We start from the raw sequence: 14,900 nt of genomic DNA, 5'->3' as shown, positions 1-14,900 counted from the left end.
CAAGTAAACTTCTATGCAGAGAGTAGAAAGGTTTCATCAGACTTACTCTTTGTGTGTAGTGTCCTTGGGTGGGCTGAGGTTTCCGGCACATTCAGACAGAATCAGTGTTGACAGTAATCAGCCCCTAATTTCCTGCCTCCAGTTGACTCACTTTAGGAATTGTCTGGTGGTCTTCATACCAGGCTGCACAGGGATGAGCACCGCCGGTGTCTACAGAACCAGCACAAAGGTTTAGCCTCAATACTGGCTGCTCCACCTGTGTGACCCCCATATAGATTGCAAGGTTGTATTGTGCAGAATCCATAGTTGTAGTGAATATCTGTGCAGGTCCAGAGGTTTGTTATTTTTGAGTTGGTCCAGACCACAGAAATTGAGAGGGGGGGCAGGGAACATTTGGAGGAAATGGGTGTTGAGAACCCCTCCTATATCTCACCCTGCATTCCTCCTCTGTACATTTCTGGTCAAGTTTTGGAGCTCAAAACATCTGTGAGGAAAGAGAGAGCAAGAAGGGAAAGGAAGGGAAAACAGCAACTTGGAGGTAACAAAAGAAGCCAGAATCAGAATCAGTCAGCCGGAGTGGAGACGCTAGCTAGAGGGTAAGAACTGCAGCAGAACCTTTGACATGATGAATTTTAATTGCAGCATGATACGCATACGGCTAAGTCCTGACACATCTGCTTATGTGAAACCACAGAAAACCGTTCTAACATGTTTATTATGTTGCTTTAATCTTTCTACCAATGTTTTTCTCCTGTACACTAAAACTTATTTACAATATGTGTCATCACAAGTCTGCTCTAGGTCTGTGCCAGGTACCGTCACGCTGTTATATAAACCAGATGTAGAACATAATCACACACATACCTCTCAGAGCTGTCCTTAGCAATAGCAACAGTGTTTATCCTCTGCAGGCTGGGCAGAGCCAGAGAGATTAGAGTTGGGAAAGGCTGAGAATACTGTGTGTCCATATGAAATGTCCAAATTAAGCATCATTTCATTCATTCACAGACAGATTCAATAAAGGAAAAGTTTGGGGCTTTGTAAGATAAAACAGTCATGCATTTAATTTGTGCAGCATTTGCTCATTTGCTATTTCCCTTATAGAATAAAGTCTAGACTTGTATTTGTGCTCTAATCCCTTGTCACATGATATGCATTTCCAAGATGGCCAAGATTACTGGGAAAGGTAAAAGGGTGTGTAGTTTAGTCTAAACACAATGAGTTGAGGTACATTTGCATGTGGCAGGATGTAACAGCAGATTAATATCTTTTATATGGAACTAATACCCCCAAGTTCACAAGAAAAGGAAGGACAGAAACAGGCTGGCAGGCAGCAGATAGGATTTGAGTGCAACATGCTTGTTTATAAAGGTCACAGGGTGCTGATGTCCTGATGTATTCTTTAAAGATAGGCTGAATTCCTCGGTCTGACATGGTTGTGGCTGTATAGATGTTGGAGATACGTAACAACGTAATGAAAGCACCCTGGAGAGGAAGAGGGAGAACCAACTGCACTGGGCCTGAGGAATCTGTCTTTTAATGGCGGGCAGTAAAGGGACAGGGAGTGACAGTGGACAAGTTTGGTTGTTTGGCTTTGAGGTACAGTATGTGTTCACCTGAGAAAGGCAGTGAAAGCACTCATGGCACAAAGCAAGGGACATGTCCATCTAGGGACATCATAGTGAAACAGTGGAACAGACATGGAAGACAAACTGCACAAATAGACTGATGGCAAAGATATGGAAGTTTTTTGCAGTTAATTTTGAATGTCAGGCAGTTCATGTTAAATTCAATCAAACACAATTCTTTAGGACATAGACCCCCAATATTGTGAGACAAAAAAGGACAGTCTATACTGTATGTGGTATATATAGTAAGAGTTGGTGGTGTCACATGACTAAGAAGGTCCAGGTGAAGACAGTGTAAGAAAAACATTGCAACATGTGTCCATTTTCTCACATATGCAAGAGGTGGACATCCTGACGTCTCCCAGCAGCCATGGTCTTCCTCCTCGTATCCCTGACTGTTCTGCATCTTGTTGCCGTGGCAATGCTGCTCATTGCCACACTGGAGAAGGTGAGTTATGCATACAGTGCAGCAAATGTTCTTTCATGTTGTAGTAGATGTCACTAATGTTGTTTCTTTTGTTCGATCGTTCGTTCCTTCGTTCGTTGTTTCTTTTGTTCCTTCGTTCCTTCGTTCCTTCGTTCCTTCTTTCTTTCTTTCTTTCTTTCTTTCTTTCTTTCTTTCTTCGTCTGTGCAGTCATGGTGGCTGTGGGCAGACTCAGAGATCACAGATCTTTGGTATAACTGCTTCCATGACAACACTTCAAACAGTTGGCTGTGTGCTGCCACCAATGAAAACGGTACGTTGTCTCATCGCATCTCTACTCACTTACCTGATATGCACCTATAGTTCCTGGTCTGTGTGTCAATTTGTCCATGTGTGGGTGTGTCAATCAGTGTCTTGTGTCCTCTGCTCTCACAGACTGGCTGCAGTCTGTCCAGGCCCTCATGGTCCTCTCTGTGGTCTTCTCCTCCATCTCCTTCCTGGTGTTTCTGTTCCAGCTCTTCACCATGAGCACAGGAGGGCTCTTCTACTTCACAGGCCTCTGCCAGGCATTTGCAGGTGGGGCAGATTATTGCTTCATCCATATAGGAATAGAAGCTGTAAGGCACTAAAGTCCTTATTTGTGGTTAAACTAATCAAACATACAGAAATAAGTGTTAATTTTTCATTGATTTGTGACTCTTCAGGTTTCACAGACTTTGCCGCCTGCCTCATCTTCACCTTCCACAGAAAGGAGATCTTAAACGACTCCAGAGATATGAACATGGGGCGCTATGGTTACTGCTTCATCCTGGCATGGCTGTGTGTCCCCCTCCTCCTCGTAAGCGGAGTCCTGTATGTCCATCTGCACAAGAAGCAATGAGACAAAAAGAAAAGGACCAAACACACTGTGGTGCTCTTCACTCTTATCAATCAATACAAATGATCAGTAAGAACACGTAAACGATGAGATGACTGAGAATGAAATGCCTCATTTCTTGGTATGTGAGACATTACGTCATCACGGTGGCGTCTCTTTATGTGTCTTGTGAGTGGACGCAATATTATGAACGCTGCAACTGAAGAATTAAACTCCTGACACTTGCAGGACTTAGTTTAATGCTTAATGTGTGTGTAGTATCTTTACACGGACATATTTGCGATGGCATGAACTCAGACCTCATGAGCTCCACTGTGTATAAAATATGGTGTTTATGAATCAGAATCAGAATCAGAATTGCTTTATTTGCCAATTAAGTTTACACTTCAGAGGAATTTGCTCTGGTTCTAGGTGCGAACGTATAACATATAGAAAAGACAACAAGAAACAACATATAAAACAACATATTTAAGACAACATATAGGAACAGCAGCTTGACGAATACTTAAATTATGTTAATGTCATGATCTGGTTTTTCTGTTTCCTGTTTTATTTTGTTGTATCCTGTGTGTTTGTGTTTCTTTCATTATGCTCCATTTTGTTCTCGCCTGTTTCCATCAGTTAATTGCTATGGCAGGCCTATTAGACATTATTCATACTTGCTCACACATGCATAATCAAGATCACACACGCACCATCGACATCACACACACACACACACACACACACACACACACAATCAGTTTGAGAAGTGTCTTTATAGAGTTGCTGTTTTTGTTGATGATTAAACTCACAAATGAAATGACCTTTTAAACAGAAAAGACTTGATCTTGTCTCTGCATCTGGAGAAGTTAAAACATTGATGAGACAAAGCAGAACCAGCAGCAAAGCTCTGTCCATGATGAACAGAGCGTTTTCATATTATTGTGAGAGTTTCATATTATTGTGAAACCCACAGCTCTCTATAGACTCACTGGAAAGAGGAAGCATGGCACACACACACACACAAACGCGCGCAAGTATTGACTTGTCTCTTGTTTTGACTGAAACTCTCTGTGATTCCTTTTGATTGCAGATTTATTCTATGTATCTTATTCTATGTAAATGAGGCACCATTTATATTTCATTTAAGAAATTACTGTTGTTACATTCAGCGTAACAAGCTTCCTGAATCTAAGGAAGGCTATGGTTTAAAAGACGGGGCTCTTCTATTATGACCGGCGCCGCTTTTACAGTTTTTACGGTAATGGTTTAGCGAGGAAACCGCAGAGACCAATTGCATGCGAGTTTAAACCATCCCACGTGATACTACTCAAGCCAATCAGGTTTGTGCCTTCTGGCGGGTAAAATTGTGACGTTCCACGCAGACAGGTGACGTCTCCGGTAATGGTTTAGCGAGGAAAAACTCAGAGACCAATTGCATGCGAGTTAAGCCATCCCACGTGATACTACTCAAGCCAATCAGGTTTGTGCCTTTTGGCGGTTAAAAAGTGTGACTCTACACGCAGACAGGTGATTGCTGAGTCAGAGCCAAGTTGAAAACGGAAGCGGGAAAAGAAAGAGCGACACAGGTAAGTTGCTCAAGTAAAAATGTTGTTGTGCTTTAGCTTGTAATTCTCTGCTTTAGAGTAAAGTCGGAACATTTTGCTGAAGTGTGTTAAAACTAAGAGATATATACAGACGACTGAGCCGGAGAAAGTTGAGAAATAGGAGTGAGGCGGAGAAAGGGAGACAAAATGGTGCTCTCCAAAATGGTGTAGTCGACATACTTGTTCAGGATCGGTGTTCCGTATTAAAAGTGCCAATGTGAAACAGCATTATGAGACAAAACATTAGGGTTTTGACAAATATAGCCGCTAAAATCTGAAGTGAGATCGTAGAAAACAATTGGTCTTATATAATATGAGCAGAGTCCACCGAGATCCGCACATTCAATGTTCCCTCAGAGCTGCTGGTATTATTCTTTCCTCGTTTTGTGTTGAGATTTATTATCTGTGAAATCAGTTGGGAGATTCAAGCATTTGCTTCCTTTATTTTATACAAGTTGAGCATTTTATTTGAACATGCTGAATTATATTTTGAAATGCAGCCCTACTCTAACTTGGTACATATATGTTCTATGTTACGTGACAATGAATATTGTCAAAACGTTTTTCAATCGTACTAGATTCATTTGATTTGACAGTCAGGTATTGATTACAAGCAGATGTTGATACAACGGGCTACTTAAATATCTCATAACATAGTAAGACATTATGATCTTCCAGACCTTTGCTCCGAGAATTTTTCTCTGCTGGCGCTCTTTAAATTGTAGTTGAATCCCCCTGCTCTACAACATATCTGCTCCATTTTATTTCATTGTTTTATTTTCTATTTTGTTTTATTAATATATTTATAACTTTAATGACATGTATTTTAATGTATTTTGTATATTATTGTATTAACTCGTGTTAACTTAAATGTCTTTTATTAGATTAAATTACATTCAAATTACTTTATTTTCATTTAATTAATTTCATTTCATGTGGCATGTTGAGCTTGAAATTCTCTGCTTTAGCATAAAGCTAGATCACTTTGCTGACATCTGTCTGTTTTCTTCACATTTTCCAGGGTTGGTGGTTCGGTGACCCAGGGACTAAGCGGCGGTACATCGGTGTGATGATGCTGACGCTGACACAGAGGTAAATGCTAAATGTCATGACGTCTGGTGGCTAAGCTGCACAATATCTCACCATCAGCTTTGACGCGTTTTGTGTGTCTGTCATTTCACTCCAGCATTGTTGCCAAGCTAAAGCCGAGAGACCCGATGTTCCCGGACGTGGCTCACAGCATCCTGATCCACAGGGTCATGATGGCTCTCCAGCCAACTGGTTGAGAAGCTGTTTGCCATTGATACACAACCCAGGACGCCAGTCACCACACAGGTATGTTACGGTTAAGACGACTGTACTTAGGACATCCTTGATCTAATGTAGGGAAGGTTTCCTCATCCCTCATTCACTCATTGTATCTTTGTCTGTGTCTCAAAGGCAATGGGAGGCTTGGACCTGGACATGTTGGCTCCCTACATCCCCATGGACGATGACTTCCAGCTGCGCAGCCTGACACTGGAGGAGCCCATGTCGTGTGGATCACTCACATCTATTGAAATCTCTTCTGCTCACAGCACACAGGAGGTGCACAGCTCCTATCCCAGCTCGCCATTCAGCGGACAAAGCAGTCGCGCAGCATCACCGGCCAGGCGCCGCCTGAGTCAATGGATGCTCCCGATCCAGCCGCAATGATCGCTAAGAGGTAAAGTAGGTGTCAACAAACTTTACTGCATTTCCTGTGTCAGATCTAATTTATGTTGCTAAGTCACTGTTACTGTGTTGCAGGGTGTCACAGTTAAACAAAGAAGCGTCACTCAGGACATTGGCAGCTCAGAACCTACAGCGCAAAAGAAAACTGTCTGAAATTCTCGGACAGGTGAGCCAGACATTGTTCACACATCAGGCTTTACATCTACACATGCAGGGTTTGAGCCTCTGTGTTTGATGTTTTCCCCAGGGAGCATTGCTCAACGACCAACAAGAGCAGAAGAAGATTTTGAAGGTCTCCGAGTCAGAGACACCGGCTGCGGTCTCCCATCGGACCATGCTTCTACTGCCCACAAGTGAAGTAACCCATCGTCCTGACAACGCTTTACATTTTTCAGCACAGCTCTGAAGAATCACAGTGATGATCTGTGTTTTCATCTCTTTCAGATCGGGCGAGTCGTCTGCTGGGCAGCACGTCAGAGAGCAGCTCCCTCCTCACCTTGCCGCACCTCACCCGCGACGGTCAACGCCCCCCTGCAGGGCCGGCAGTCCCTCCTGCTGGGAGAGGAGCTGCTGCTGATGCTGCTCTGGACAATGTTAACTGAGTCGATGCTCAGCCTGCTCACTGCTGGACCAGACCGGACACTACAGTTTCTCCCCAACGTTCTCAGTCCCTCTCTAAGGCCCCGCCCCTTATTTATGTATCTGTATGAGTCTGACCTTAGTTTGGCTGCCGCTTGTGCACTTCATGTGATATCTGCAGCATTCCACCGTACAAACGCCACAGCAGTGTCTTGGGTTTTGGTGCAAAGGATTCCCTTTTCCAGCTGGTCACTGACCCTGGGGCTGCTGACAGCAATGTGTTGTAAGCTAAAGTCTCACAATTTCTATTTTCTTGAAAAGAAAACTATTACCAGCAATTTATATCAAGCCTTTTATTTTATTTTCCTCGTACTTGTATGTTGTAGTACTTGTTCTTAACAAATATGTTTACTCCACAATTATAAAGTTATTGTTTAAACCTTGAGTGGTCTGAATGTTCTCTCCATTTAACAGTTATCAGTCTGAGGTAAATACATTGAATTGTGTAACAGTCCAGTACATGCCTCTTTAATACATTACTGTAAGTGTGTTACTGTACATAGTTCATTCATATTTTACTTGTGTGTGAACTAGATTGTGATGGAGGAGGTGAGGATGGACTCAATGATGGAAGAGAAGTGCACCATCATTGTCTTTAGCAGGTTGAACTTCTTCAGCAGGTGGGAGCTGATGTTGAGCTCGGGGTCCTGGGAGATGATGGATCCCAGGAATGGAAAGGACTCCACGGTGTCAGCTGGGGAGTCACACAGAATGATAGCGGGCGGGGCTGCGTTGAGTCAGAAATCCACAACCATCTCCTTTGTGTTCAGAGCATTAATCTCCAGATTGTTCTGCCTGCACCAATTCATCAGACGGTCAACCTCCCGCCTGTAAGCGGACTCGTCCCCATCAGAGATGAGTCCACTGAGCGTGATGTCTTCCCCAAACTTCAGGAGCTGGACCGACAGATGACTGCAGGCGTTGGTGTATAAGGAGAAGAGCAGAGGAGAGAGAACGCAGCCCTGATGGGAACCGGTTCTTAAGTAGCGTTTGTGAGTTGCTCAGTTAATGGTGGTCAGTATAATACCATTGATCCATGCCCTGCTCTACAACATCAACATATCTGCTCCATGACGCTCTAGTAGTGTGTGCCTGTAAATACGGTGTGTGTTTTGGGTCTAAATCCAAAGGAGAAAATGTTGTTATGTTATGTTGTTACTTTATTTATTTAATTGAATGTATTAACTTGTGTTAAGTTAAATGTCTTTTATTAGATTAAATTACATTTAAATTACTTTATTTTCATTCAATTCATTTCATTTCATGTGGCATGTTGAGCTTGAAATTCTCTGCTTTAGCATAAAGCTAGATCACTTTGCTGACATCTGTCTGTTTTCTTCACATTTTCCAGGGTTGGTGGTTCGGTGACCCAGGGACGAAGCGGCGGTACATCGGTGTGATGATGCTGACGCTGACACAGAGGTAAATGCGTAGAAGTCATGCCGTCTGGTGGCTAAGCTGCACAATATCTCACCATCAGCTTTGACGCGCTTTGTGTGTCTGTCATTTCACTCCAGCATTGTTGCCGAGCTAAAGCCGAGAGACCCGATGTTCCCGGACGTGGCTCACAGCATCCTGATCCACAGGGTCATGATGGCTCTCCAGCCAACAGGTTAGCATGTTTACAGATTTGTTAACGTGTGCATCTCTGCCCTTTAGGCCGACAGGACCTCTGCTTCCCCATGGACTCAGACATGAGCTCAGATTTCAAACTAGACCTGCTTTAGAAGCTGTTTGCCATTGACACACAACCCAGGACGCCAGTCACCACACAGGTATGTTACGGTTAAGACGACTGTACTGAGGACATCCTTGATCTAATGTAGGGAAGGTTTCCTCATCCCTCATTCACTCATTGTATGTTTGTCTGTGTCTCAAACGCAATGGGAGGCTTGGACCTGGACATGTTGGCTCCCTTACATCCCCATGGACGATGACTTCCAGCTGCGCAGCCTGACACCGGAGGAGCCCATGTCGTGTGGATCACTCACATCTTTTTAAATCTCTCCTGCTCACAGCTCCTATCCCAGCTCGCCATTCAGCGGACAAAGCAGTCGCGCAGCATCACCGGCCAGGCGCCGCCTGAGTCGATGGATGCTCCCGATCCAGCCGCAATGATCGCTAAGAGGTAAAGTAGGTGTCAACAAACTTTACTGCATTTCCTGTGTCAGATCTAATTTATGTTGCTAAGTCACTGTTACTGTGTTGCAGGGTGTCACAGTTAAACAAAGAAGCGTCACTCAGGACCTTGGCAGCTCAGAACCTACAGCGCAAAAGAAAACTGTCTGAAATTCTCGGACAGGTGAGCCAGACATTGTTCACACATCAGGCTTTACATCTACACATGCAGGGTTTGAGCCTCTGTGTTTGATGTTTTCCCCAGGGAGCATTGCTCAACGACCAACAAGAGCAGAAGAAGATTTTGAAGGTCTCCGAGTCAGAGACACCGGCTGCGGTCTCCCATCGGACCATGCTTCTACTGCCCACAAGTGAAGTAACCCATCGTCCTGACAACGCTTTACATTTTTCAGCACAGCTCTGAAGAATCACAGTGATGATCTGTGTTTTCATCTCTTTCAGATCGGGCGAGTCGTCTGCTGGGCAGCACGTCAGAGAGCAGCTCCCTCCTCACCTTGCCGCACCTCACCCGCGACGGTCAACGCCCCCCTGCAGGGCCGGCAGTCCCTCCTGCTGGGAGAGGAGCTGCTGCTGATGCTGCTCTGGACAATGTTAACTGAGTCGATGCTCAGCCTGCTCACTGCTGGACCAGACCGGACACTACAGTTTCTCCCCAACGTTCTCAGTCCCTCTCTAAGGCCCCGCCCCTTATTTATGTATCTGTATGAGTCTGACCTTAGTTTGGCTGCCGCTTGTGCACTTCATGTGATATCTGCAGCATTCCACCGTACAAACGCCACAGCAGTGTCTTGGGTTTTGGTGCAAAGGATTCCCTTTTCCAGCTGGTCACTGACCCTGGGGCTGCTGACAGCAATGTGTTGTAAGCTAAAGTCTCACAATTTCTATTTTCTTGAAAAGAAAACTATTACCAGCAATTTATATCAAGCCTTTTATTTTATTTTCCTCGTACTTGTATGTTGTAGTACTTGTTCTTAACAAATATGTTTACTCCACAATTATAAAGTTATTGTTTAAACCTTGAGTGGTCTGAATGTTCTCTCCATTTAACAGTTATCAGTCTGAGGTAAATACATTGAATTGTGTAACAGTCCAGTACATGCCTCTTTAATACATTACTGTAAGTGTGTTACTGTACATAGTTCATTCATATTTTACTTGTGTGTGAACTAGATTGTGATGGAGGAGGTGAGGATGGACTCAATGATGGAAGAGAAGTGCACCATCATTGTCTTTAGCAGGTTGAACTTCTTCAGCAGGTGGGAGCTGATGTTGAGCTCGGGGTCCTGGGAGATGATGGATCCCAGGAATGGAAAGGACTCCACGGTGTCAGCTGGGGAGTCACACAGAATGATAGCGGGCGGGGCTGCGTTGAGTCAGAAATCCACAACCATCTCCTTTGTGTTCAGAGCATTAATCTCCAGATTGTTCTGCCTGCACCAATTCATCAGACGGTCAACCTCCCGCCTGTAAGCGGACTCGTCCCCATCAGAGATGAGTCCACTGAGCGTGATGTCTTCCCCAAACTTCAGGAGCTGGACCGACAGATGACTGCAGGCGTTGGTGTATAAGGAGAAGAGCAGAGGAGAGAGAACGCAGCCCTGATGGGAACCGGTTCTTAAGTAGCGTTTGTGAGTTGCTCAGTTAATGGTGGTCAGTATAATACCATTGATCCATGCCCTGCTCTACAACATCAACATATCTGCTCCATGACGCTCTAGTAGTGTGTGCCTGTAAATACGGTGTGTGTTTTGGGTCTAAATCCAAAGGAGAAAATGTTGTTATGTTATGTTGTTACTTTATTTATTTAATTGAATGTATTAACTTGTGTTAAGTTAAATGTCTTTTATTAGATTAAATTACATTTAAATTACTTTATTTTCATTCAATTCATTTCATTTCATGTGGCATGTTGAGCTTGAAATTCTCTGCTTTAGCATAAAGCTAGATCACTTTGCTGACATCTGTCTGTTTTCTTCACATTTTCCAGGGTTGGTGGTTCGGTGACCCAGGGACGAAGCGGCGGTACATCGGTGTGATGATGCTGACGCTGACACAGAGGTAAATGCGTAGAAGTCATGCCGTCTGGTGGCTAAGCTGCACAATATCTCACCATCAGCTTTGACGCGCTTTGTGTGTCTGTCATTTCACTCCAGCATTGTTGCCGAGCTAAAGCCGAGAGACCCGATGTTCCCGGACGTGGCTCACAGCATCCTGATCCACAGGGTCATGATGGCTCTCCAGCCAACAGGTTAGCATGTTTACAGATTTGTTAACGTGTGCATCTCTGCCCTTTAGGCCGACAGGACCTCTGCTTCCCCATGGACTCAGACATGAGCTCAGATTTCAAACTAGACCTGCTTTAGAAGCTGTTTGCCATTGACACACAACCCAGGACGCCAGTCACCACACAGGTATGTTACGGTTAAGACGACTGTACTGAGGACATCCTTGATCTAATGTAGGGAAGGTTTCCTCATCCCTCATTCACTCATTGTATGTTTGTCTGTGTCTCAAACGCAATGGGAGGCTTGGACCTGGACATGTTGGCTCCCTTACATCCCCATGGACGATGACTTCCAGCTGCGCAGCCTGACACCGGAGGAGCCCATGTCGTGTGGATCACTCACATCTTTTTAAATCTCTCCTGCTCACAGCTCCTATCCCAGCTCGCCATTCAGCGGACAAAGCAGTCGCGCAGCATCACCGGCCAGGCGCCGCCTGAGTCGATGGATGCTCCCGATCCAGCCGCAATGATCGCTAAGAGGTAAAGTAGGTGTCAACAAACTTTACTGCATTTCCTGTGTCAGATCTAATTTATGTTGCTAAGTCACTGTTACTGTGTTGCAGGGTGTCACAGTTAAACAAAGAAGCGTCACTCAGGACATTGGCAGCTCAGAACCTACAGCGCAAAAGAAAACTGTCTGAAATTCTCGGACAGGTGAGCCAGACATTGTTCACACATCAGGCTTTACATCTACACATGCAGGGTTTGAGCCTCTGTGTTTGATGTTTTCCCCAGGGAGCATTGCTCAACGACCAACAAGAGCAGAAGAAGATTTTGAAGGTCTCCGAGTCAGAGACACCGGCTGCGGTCTCCCATCGGACCATGCTTCTACTGCCCACAAGTGAAGTAACCCATCGTCCTGACAACGCTTTACATTTTTCAGCACAGCTCTGAAGAATCACAGTGATGATCTGTGTTTTCATCTCTTTCAGATCGGGCGAGTCGTCTGCTGGGCAGCACGTCAGAGAGCAGCTCCCTCCTCACCTTGCCGCACCTCACCCGCGACGGTCAACGCCCCCCTGCAGGGCCGGCAGTCCCTCCTGCTGGGAGAGGAGCTGCTGCTGATGCTGCTCTGGACAATGTTAACTGAGTCGATGCTCAGCCTGCTCACTGCTGGACCAGACCGGACACTACAGTTTCTCCCCAACGTTCTCAGTCCCTCTCTAAGGCCCCGCCCCTTATTTATGTATCTGTATGAGTCTGACCTTAGTTTGGCTGCCGCTTGTGCACTTCATGTGATATCTGCAGCATTCCACCGTACAAACGCCACAGCAGTGTCTTGGGTTTTGGTGCAAAGGATTCCCTTTTCCAGCTGGTCACTGACCCTGGGGCTGCTGACAGCAATGTGTTGTAAGCTAAAGTCTCACAATTTCTATTTTCTTGAAAAGAAAACTATTACCAGCAATTTATATCAAGCCTTTTATTTTATTTTCCTCGTACTTGTATGTTGTAGTACTTGTTCTTAACAAATATGTTTACTCCACAATTATAAAGTTATTGTTTAAACCTTGAGTGGTCTGAATGTTCTCTCCATTTAACAGTTATCAGTCTGAGGTAAATACATTGAATTGTGTAACAGTCCAGTACATGCCTCTTTAATACATTACTGTAAGTGTGTTACTGTACATAGTTCATTCATATTTTACTTGTGTGTGAACTAGATTGTGATGGAGGAGGTGAGGATGGACTCAATGATGGAAGAGAAGTGCACCATCATTGTCTTTAGCAGGTTGAACTTCTTCAGCAGGTGGGAGCTGATGTTGAGCTCGGGGTCCTGGGAGATGATGGATCCCAGGAATGGAAAGGACTCCACGGTGTCAGCTGGGGAGTCACACAGAATGATAGCGGGCGGGGCTGCGTTGAGTCAGAAATCCACAACCATCTCCTTTGTGTTCAGAGCATTAATCTCCAGATTGTTCTGCCTGCACCAATTCATCAGACGGTCAACCTCCCGCCTGTAAGCGGACTCGTCCCCATCAGAGATGAGTCCACTGAGCGTGATGTCTTCCCCAAACTTCAGGAGCTGGACCGACAGATGACTGCAGGCGTTGGTGTATAAGGAGAAGAGCAGAGGAGAGAGAACGCAGCCCTGATGGGAACCGGTTCTTAAGTAGCGTTTGTGAGTTGCTCAGTTAATGGTGGTCAGTATAATACCATTGATCCATGCCCTGCTCTACAACATCAACATATCTGCTCCATGACGCTCTAGTAGTGTGTGCCTGTAAATACGGTGTGTGTTTTGGGTCTAAATCCAAAGGAGAAAATGTTGTTATGTTATGTTATGTTGTTACTTTATTTATTTAATTGAATGTATTAACTTGTGTTAAGTTAAATGTCTTTTATTAGATTAAATTACATTTAAATTACTTTATTTTCATTCAATTCATTTCATTTCATGTGGCATGTTGAGCTTGAAATTCTCTGCTTTAGCATAAAGCTAGATCACTTTGCTGACATCTGTCTGTTTTCTTCACATTTTCCAGGGTTGGTGGTTCGGTGACCCAGGGACGAAGCGGCGGTACATCGGTGTGATGATGCTGACGCTGACACAGAGGTAAATGCTTAGAAGTCATGCCGTCTGGTGGCTAAGCTGCACAATATCTCACCATCAGCTTTGACGCGTTTTGTGTGTCTGTCATTTCACTCCAGCATTGTTGCCGAGCTAAAGCCGAGAGACCCGATGTTCCCGGACGTGGCTCACAGCATCCTGATCCACAGGGTCATGATGGCTCTCCAGCCAACAGGTTAGCATGTTTACAGATTTGTTTAGATTGTTTAGATTGTATACAGATTTGTTAACGTGTGCATCTCTGCCCTTTAGGCCGACAGGACCTCTGCTTCCCCATGGACTCAGACATGAGCTCAGGTTTCAAACTAGACCTGGTTTAGAAGCTGTTTGCCATTGATACACAACCCAGGACGCCAGTCACCACACAGGTATGTTACGGTTAAGACGACTGTACTTAGGACATCCTTGATCTAATGTAGGGAAGGTTTCCTCATCCCTCATTCACTCATTGTATGTTTGTCTGTGTCTCAAAGGCAATGGGAGGCTTGGACCTGGACATGTTGGCTCCCTTACATCCCGATGGACGATGACTTCCAGCTGCGCAGCCTGACACCGGAGGAGCCCATGTCGTGTGGATCACTCACATCTTTCTAAATCTCTCCTGCTCACAGCTCCTATCCCAGCTCGCCATTCAGCGGACAAAGCAGTCGTGCAGCATCACCGGCCAGGCGCCGCCTGAGTCGATGGATGCTCCCGATCCAGCCGCAATGATCGCTAAGAGGTAAAGTAGGTGTCAACAAACTTTACTGCATTTCCTGCGGCAGATCTAATTTATGTCGCTAAGTCACTGTTACTGTGTTGACAGCCGACCTGCCACATCACATTCAGGTGCATTCCTTACATCATGGGTATATGATGAGACTGGCATGCTGTTGCTACTCTGATACTACACTGTTACTGCAGTACACTATAATGCCCACTGCTGCCGTGTGTACCGTCACGTTATGCAACATTGTGTTTGTGTGTGTGTGTGTGTGTGTGTGTGTGTGTGTGTGTGTGTGTGTGTGTGTAGCTGTGGGAAAGTTTTACAGCAGTAT

At 44.9% G+C, this 14,900-nt stretch overlaps 4 protein-coding genes and 2 long non-coding RNA genes across 9 annotated transcripts; all 6 read left to right on the top strand.

The window, feature by feature from the left end:
• Positions 1-472: 472 nt before the first annotated feature.
• Positions 473-3,733, top strand: emp3a (epithelial membrane protein 3a (MAM blood group)). The gene is made up of 5 exons (XM_076141164.1): positions 473-596; positions 1,969-2,076; positions 2,264-2,366; positions 2,489-2,629; positions 2,758-3,733. Exons 2-5 carry the CDS (start codon positions 1,999-2,001, stop codon positions 2,931-2,933), a joined length of 498 nt encoding a protein of 165 aa, XP_075997279.1. The 5' UTR covers positions 473-596; positions 1,969-1,998; the 3' UTR covers positions 2,934-3,733.
• Positions 3,734-4,319: 586 nt separating this feature from the next.
• LOC142991177 (hypoxia-inducible factor 1-alpha-like) lies at positions 4,320-7,364 on the top strand. Of its 2 annotated transcripts, XR_012960870.1 has the most exons (7): positions 4,320-4,501; positions 5,541-5,611; positions 5,706-5,854; positions 5,960-6,224; positions 6,308-6,398; positions 6,480-6,590; positions 6,677-7,364. XR_012960870.1 is itself a non-coding variant. In XM_076141209.1 (6 exons), exons 4-6 carry the CDS (start codon positions 6,187-6,189, stop codon positions 6,636-6,638), a joined length of 288 nt encoding a protein of 95 aa, XP_075997324.1. In that variant the 5' UTR covers positions 4,320-4,501; positions 5,541-5,611; positions 5,706-5,854; positions 5,960-6,186; the 3' UTR covers positions 6,639-7,364. The 2 variants fall into 2 exon arrangements, 1 of the variants encoding a protein (XP_075997324.1); XM_076141209.1 differs by having other exon boundaries at positions 6,480-7,364.
• Positions 7,365-8,109: 745 nt separating this feature from the next.
• LOC142991316 (uncharacterized) lies at positions 8,110-8,618 on the top strand. Its single transcript, XR_012960881.1, has 3 exons — positions 8,110-8,293; positions 8,389-8,483; positions 8,531-8,618. It is a non-coding gene; the product is annotated as an uncharacterized LOC142991316 (long non-coding RNA).
• A 134-nt stretch (positions 8,619-8,752) lies between these two features.
• LOC142991187 (hypoxia-inducible factor 1-alpha-like) lies at positions 8,753-10,139 on the top strand. Of its 2 annotated transcripts, XR_012960871.1 has the most exons (4): positions 8,753-8,999; positions 9,083-9,173; positions 9,255-9,365; positions 9,452-10,139. XR_012960871.1 is itself a non-coding variant. In XM_076141223.1 (3 exons), the coding sequence occupies exons 1-3, from the start codon at positions 8,962-8,964 to the stop codon at positions 9,411-9,413; spliced, it is 288 nt and encodes a 95-aa protein (XP_075997338.1). In that variant the 5' UTR covers positions 8,753-8,961; the 3' UTR covers positions 9,414-10,139. The 2 variants fall into 2 exon arrangements, 1 of the variants encoding a protein (XP_075997338.1); XM_076141223.1 differs by having other exon boundaries at positions 9,255-10,139.
• An 855-nt stretch (positions 10,140-10,994) lies between these two features.
• On the top strand, positions 10,995-11,393 carry LOC142991336 (uncharacterized). The gene is made up of 3 exons (XR_012960882.1): positions 10,995-11,068; positions 11,164-11,258; positions 11,306-11,393. It is a non-coding gene; the product is annotated as an uncharacterized LOC142991336 (long non-coding RNA).
• Positions 11,394-11,527: 134 nt separating this feature from the next.
• Positions 11,528-12,914, top strand: LOC142991197 (hypoxia-inducible factor 1-alpha-like). 2 transcript variants are annotated; one of them, XR_012960872.1, is made up of 4 exons: positions 11,528-11,774; positions 11,858-11,948; positions 12,030-12,140; positions 12,227-12,914. XR_012960872.1 is itself a non-coding variant. In XM_076141240.1 (3 exons), the coding sequence occupies exons 1-3, from the start codon at positions 11,737-11,739 to the stop codon at positions 12,186-12,188; spliced, it is 288 nt and encodes a 95-aa protein (XP_075997355.1). In that variant the 5' UTR covers positions 11,528-11,736; the 3' UTR covers positions 12,189-12,914. The 2 variants fall into 2 exon arrangements, 1 of the variants encoding a protein (XP_075997355.1); XM_076141240.1 differs by having other exon boundaries at positions 12,030-12,914.
• The last annotated feature ends 1,986 nt before the right edge of the window (positions 12,915-14,900 follow it).

Source organism: Genypterus blacodes, unplaced genomic scaffold (genome assembly GCF_046128005.1).
Source record: "Genypterus blacodes isolate CSIRO-AG114 ecotype Tasmania unplaced genomic scaffold, CSIRO-AGI_Gbla_v1 ptg000017l_1, whole genome shotgun sequence".
Classification (NCBI taxonomy): domain Eukaryota; kingdom Metazoa; phylum Chordata; class Actinopteri; order Ophidiiformes; family Ophidiidae; genus Genypterus; species Genypterus blacodes.
This window is presented reverse-complemented; position numbering and strand designations above follow the sequence as displayed.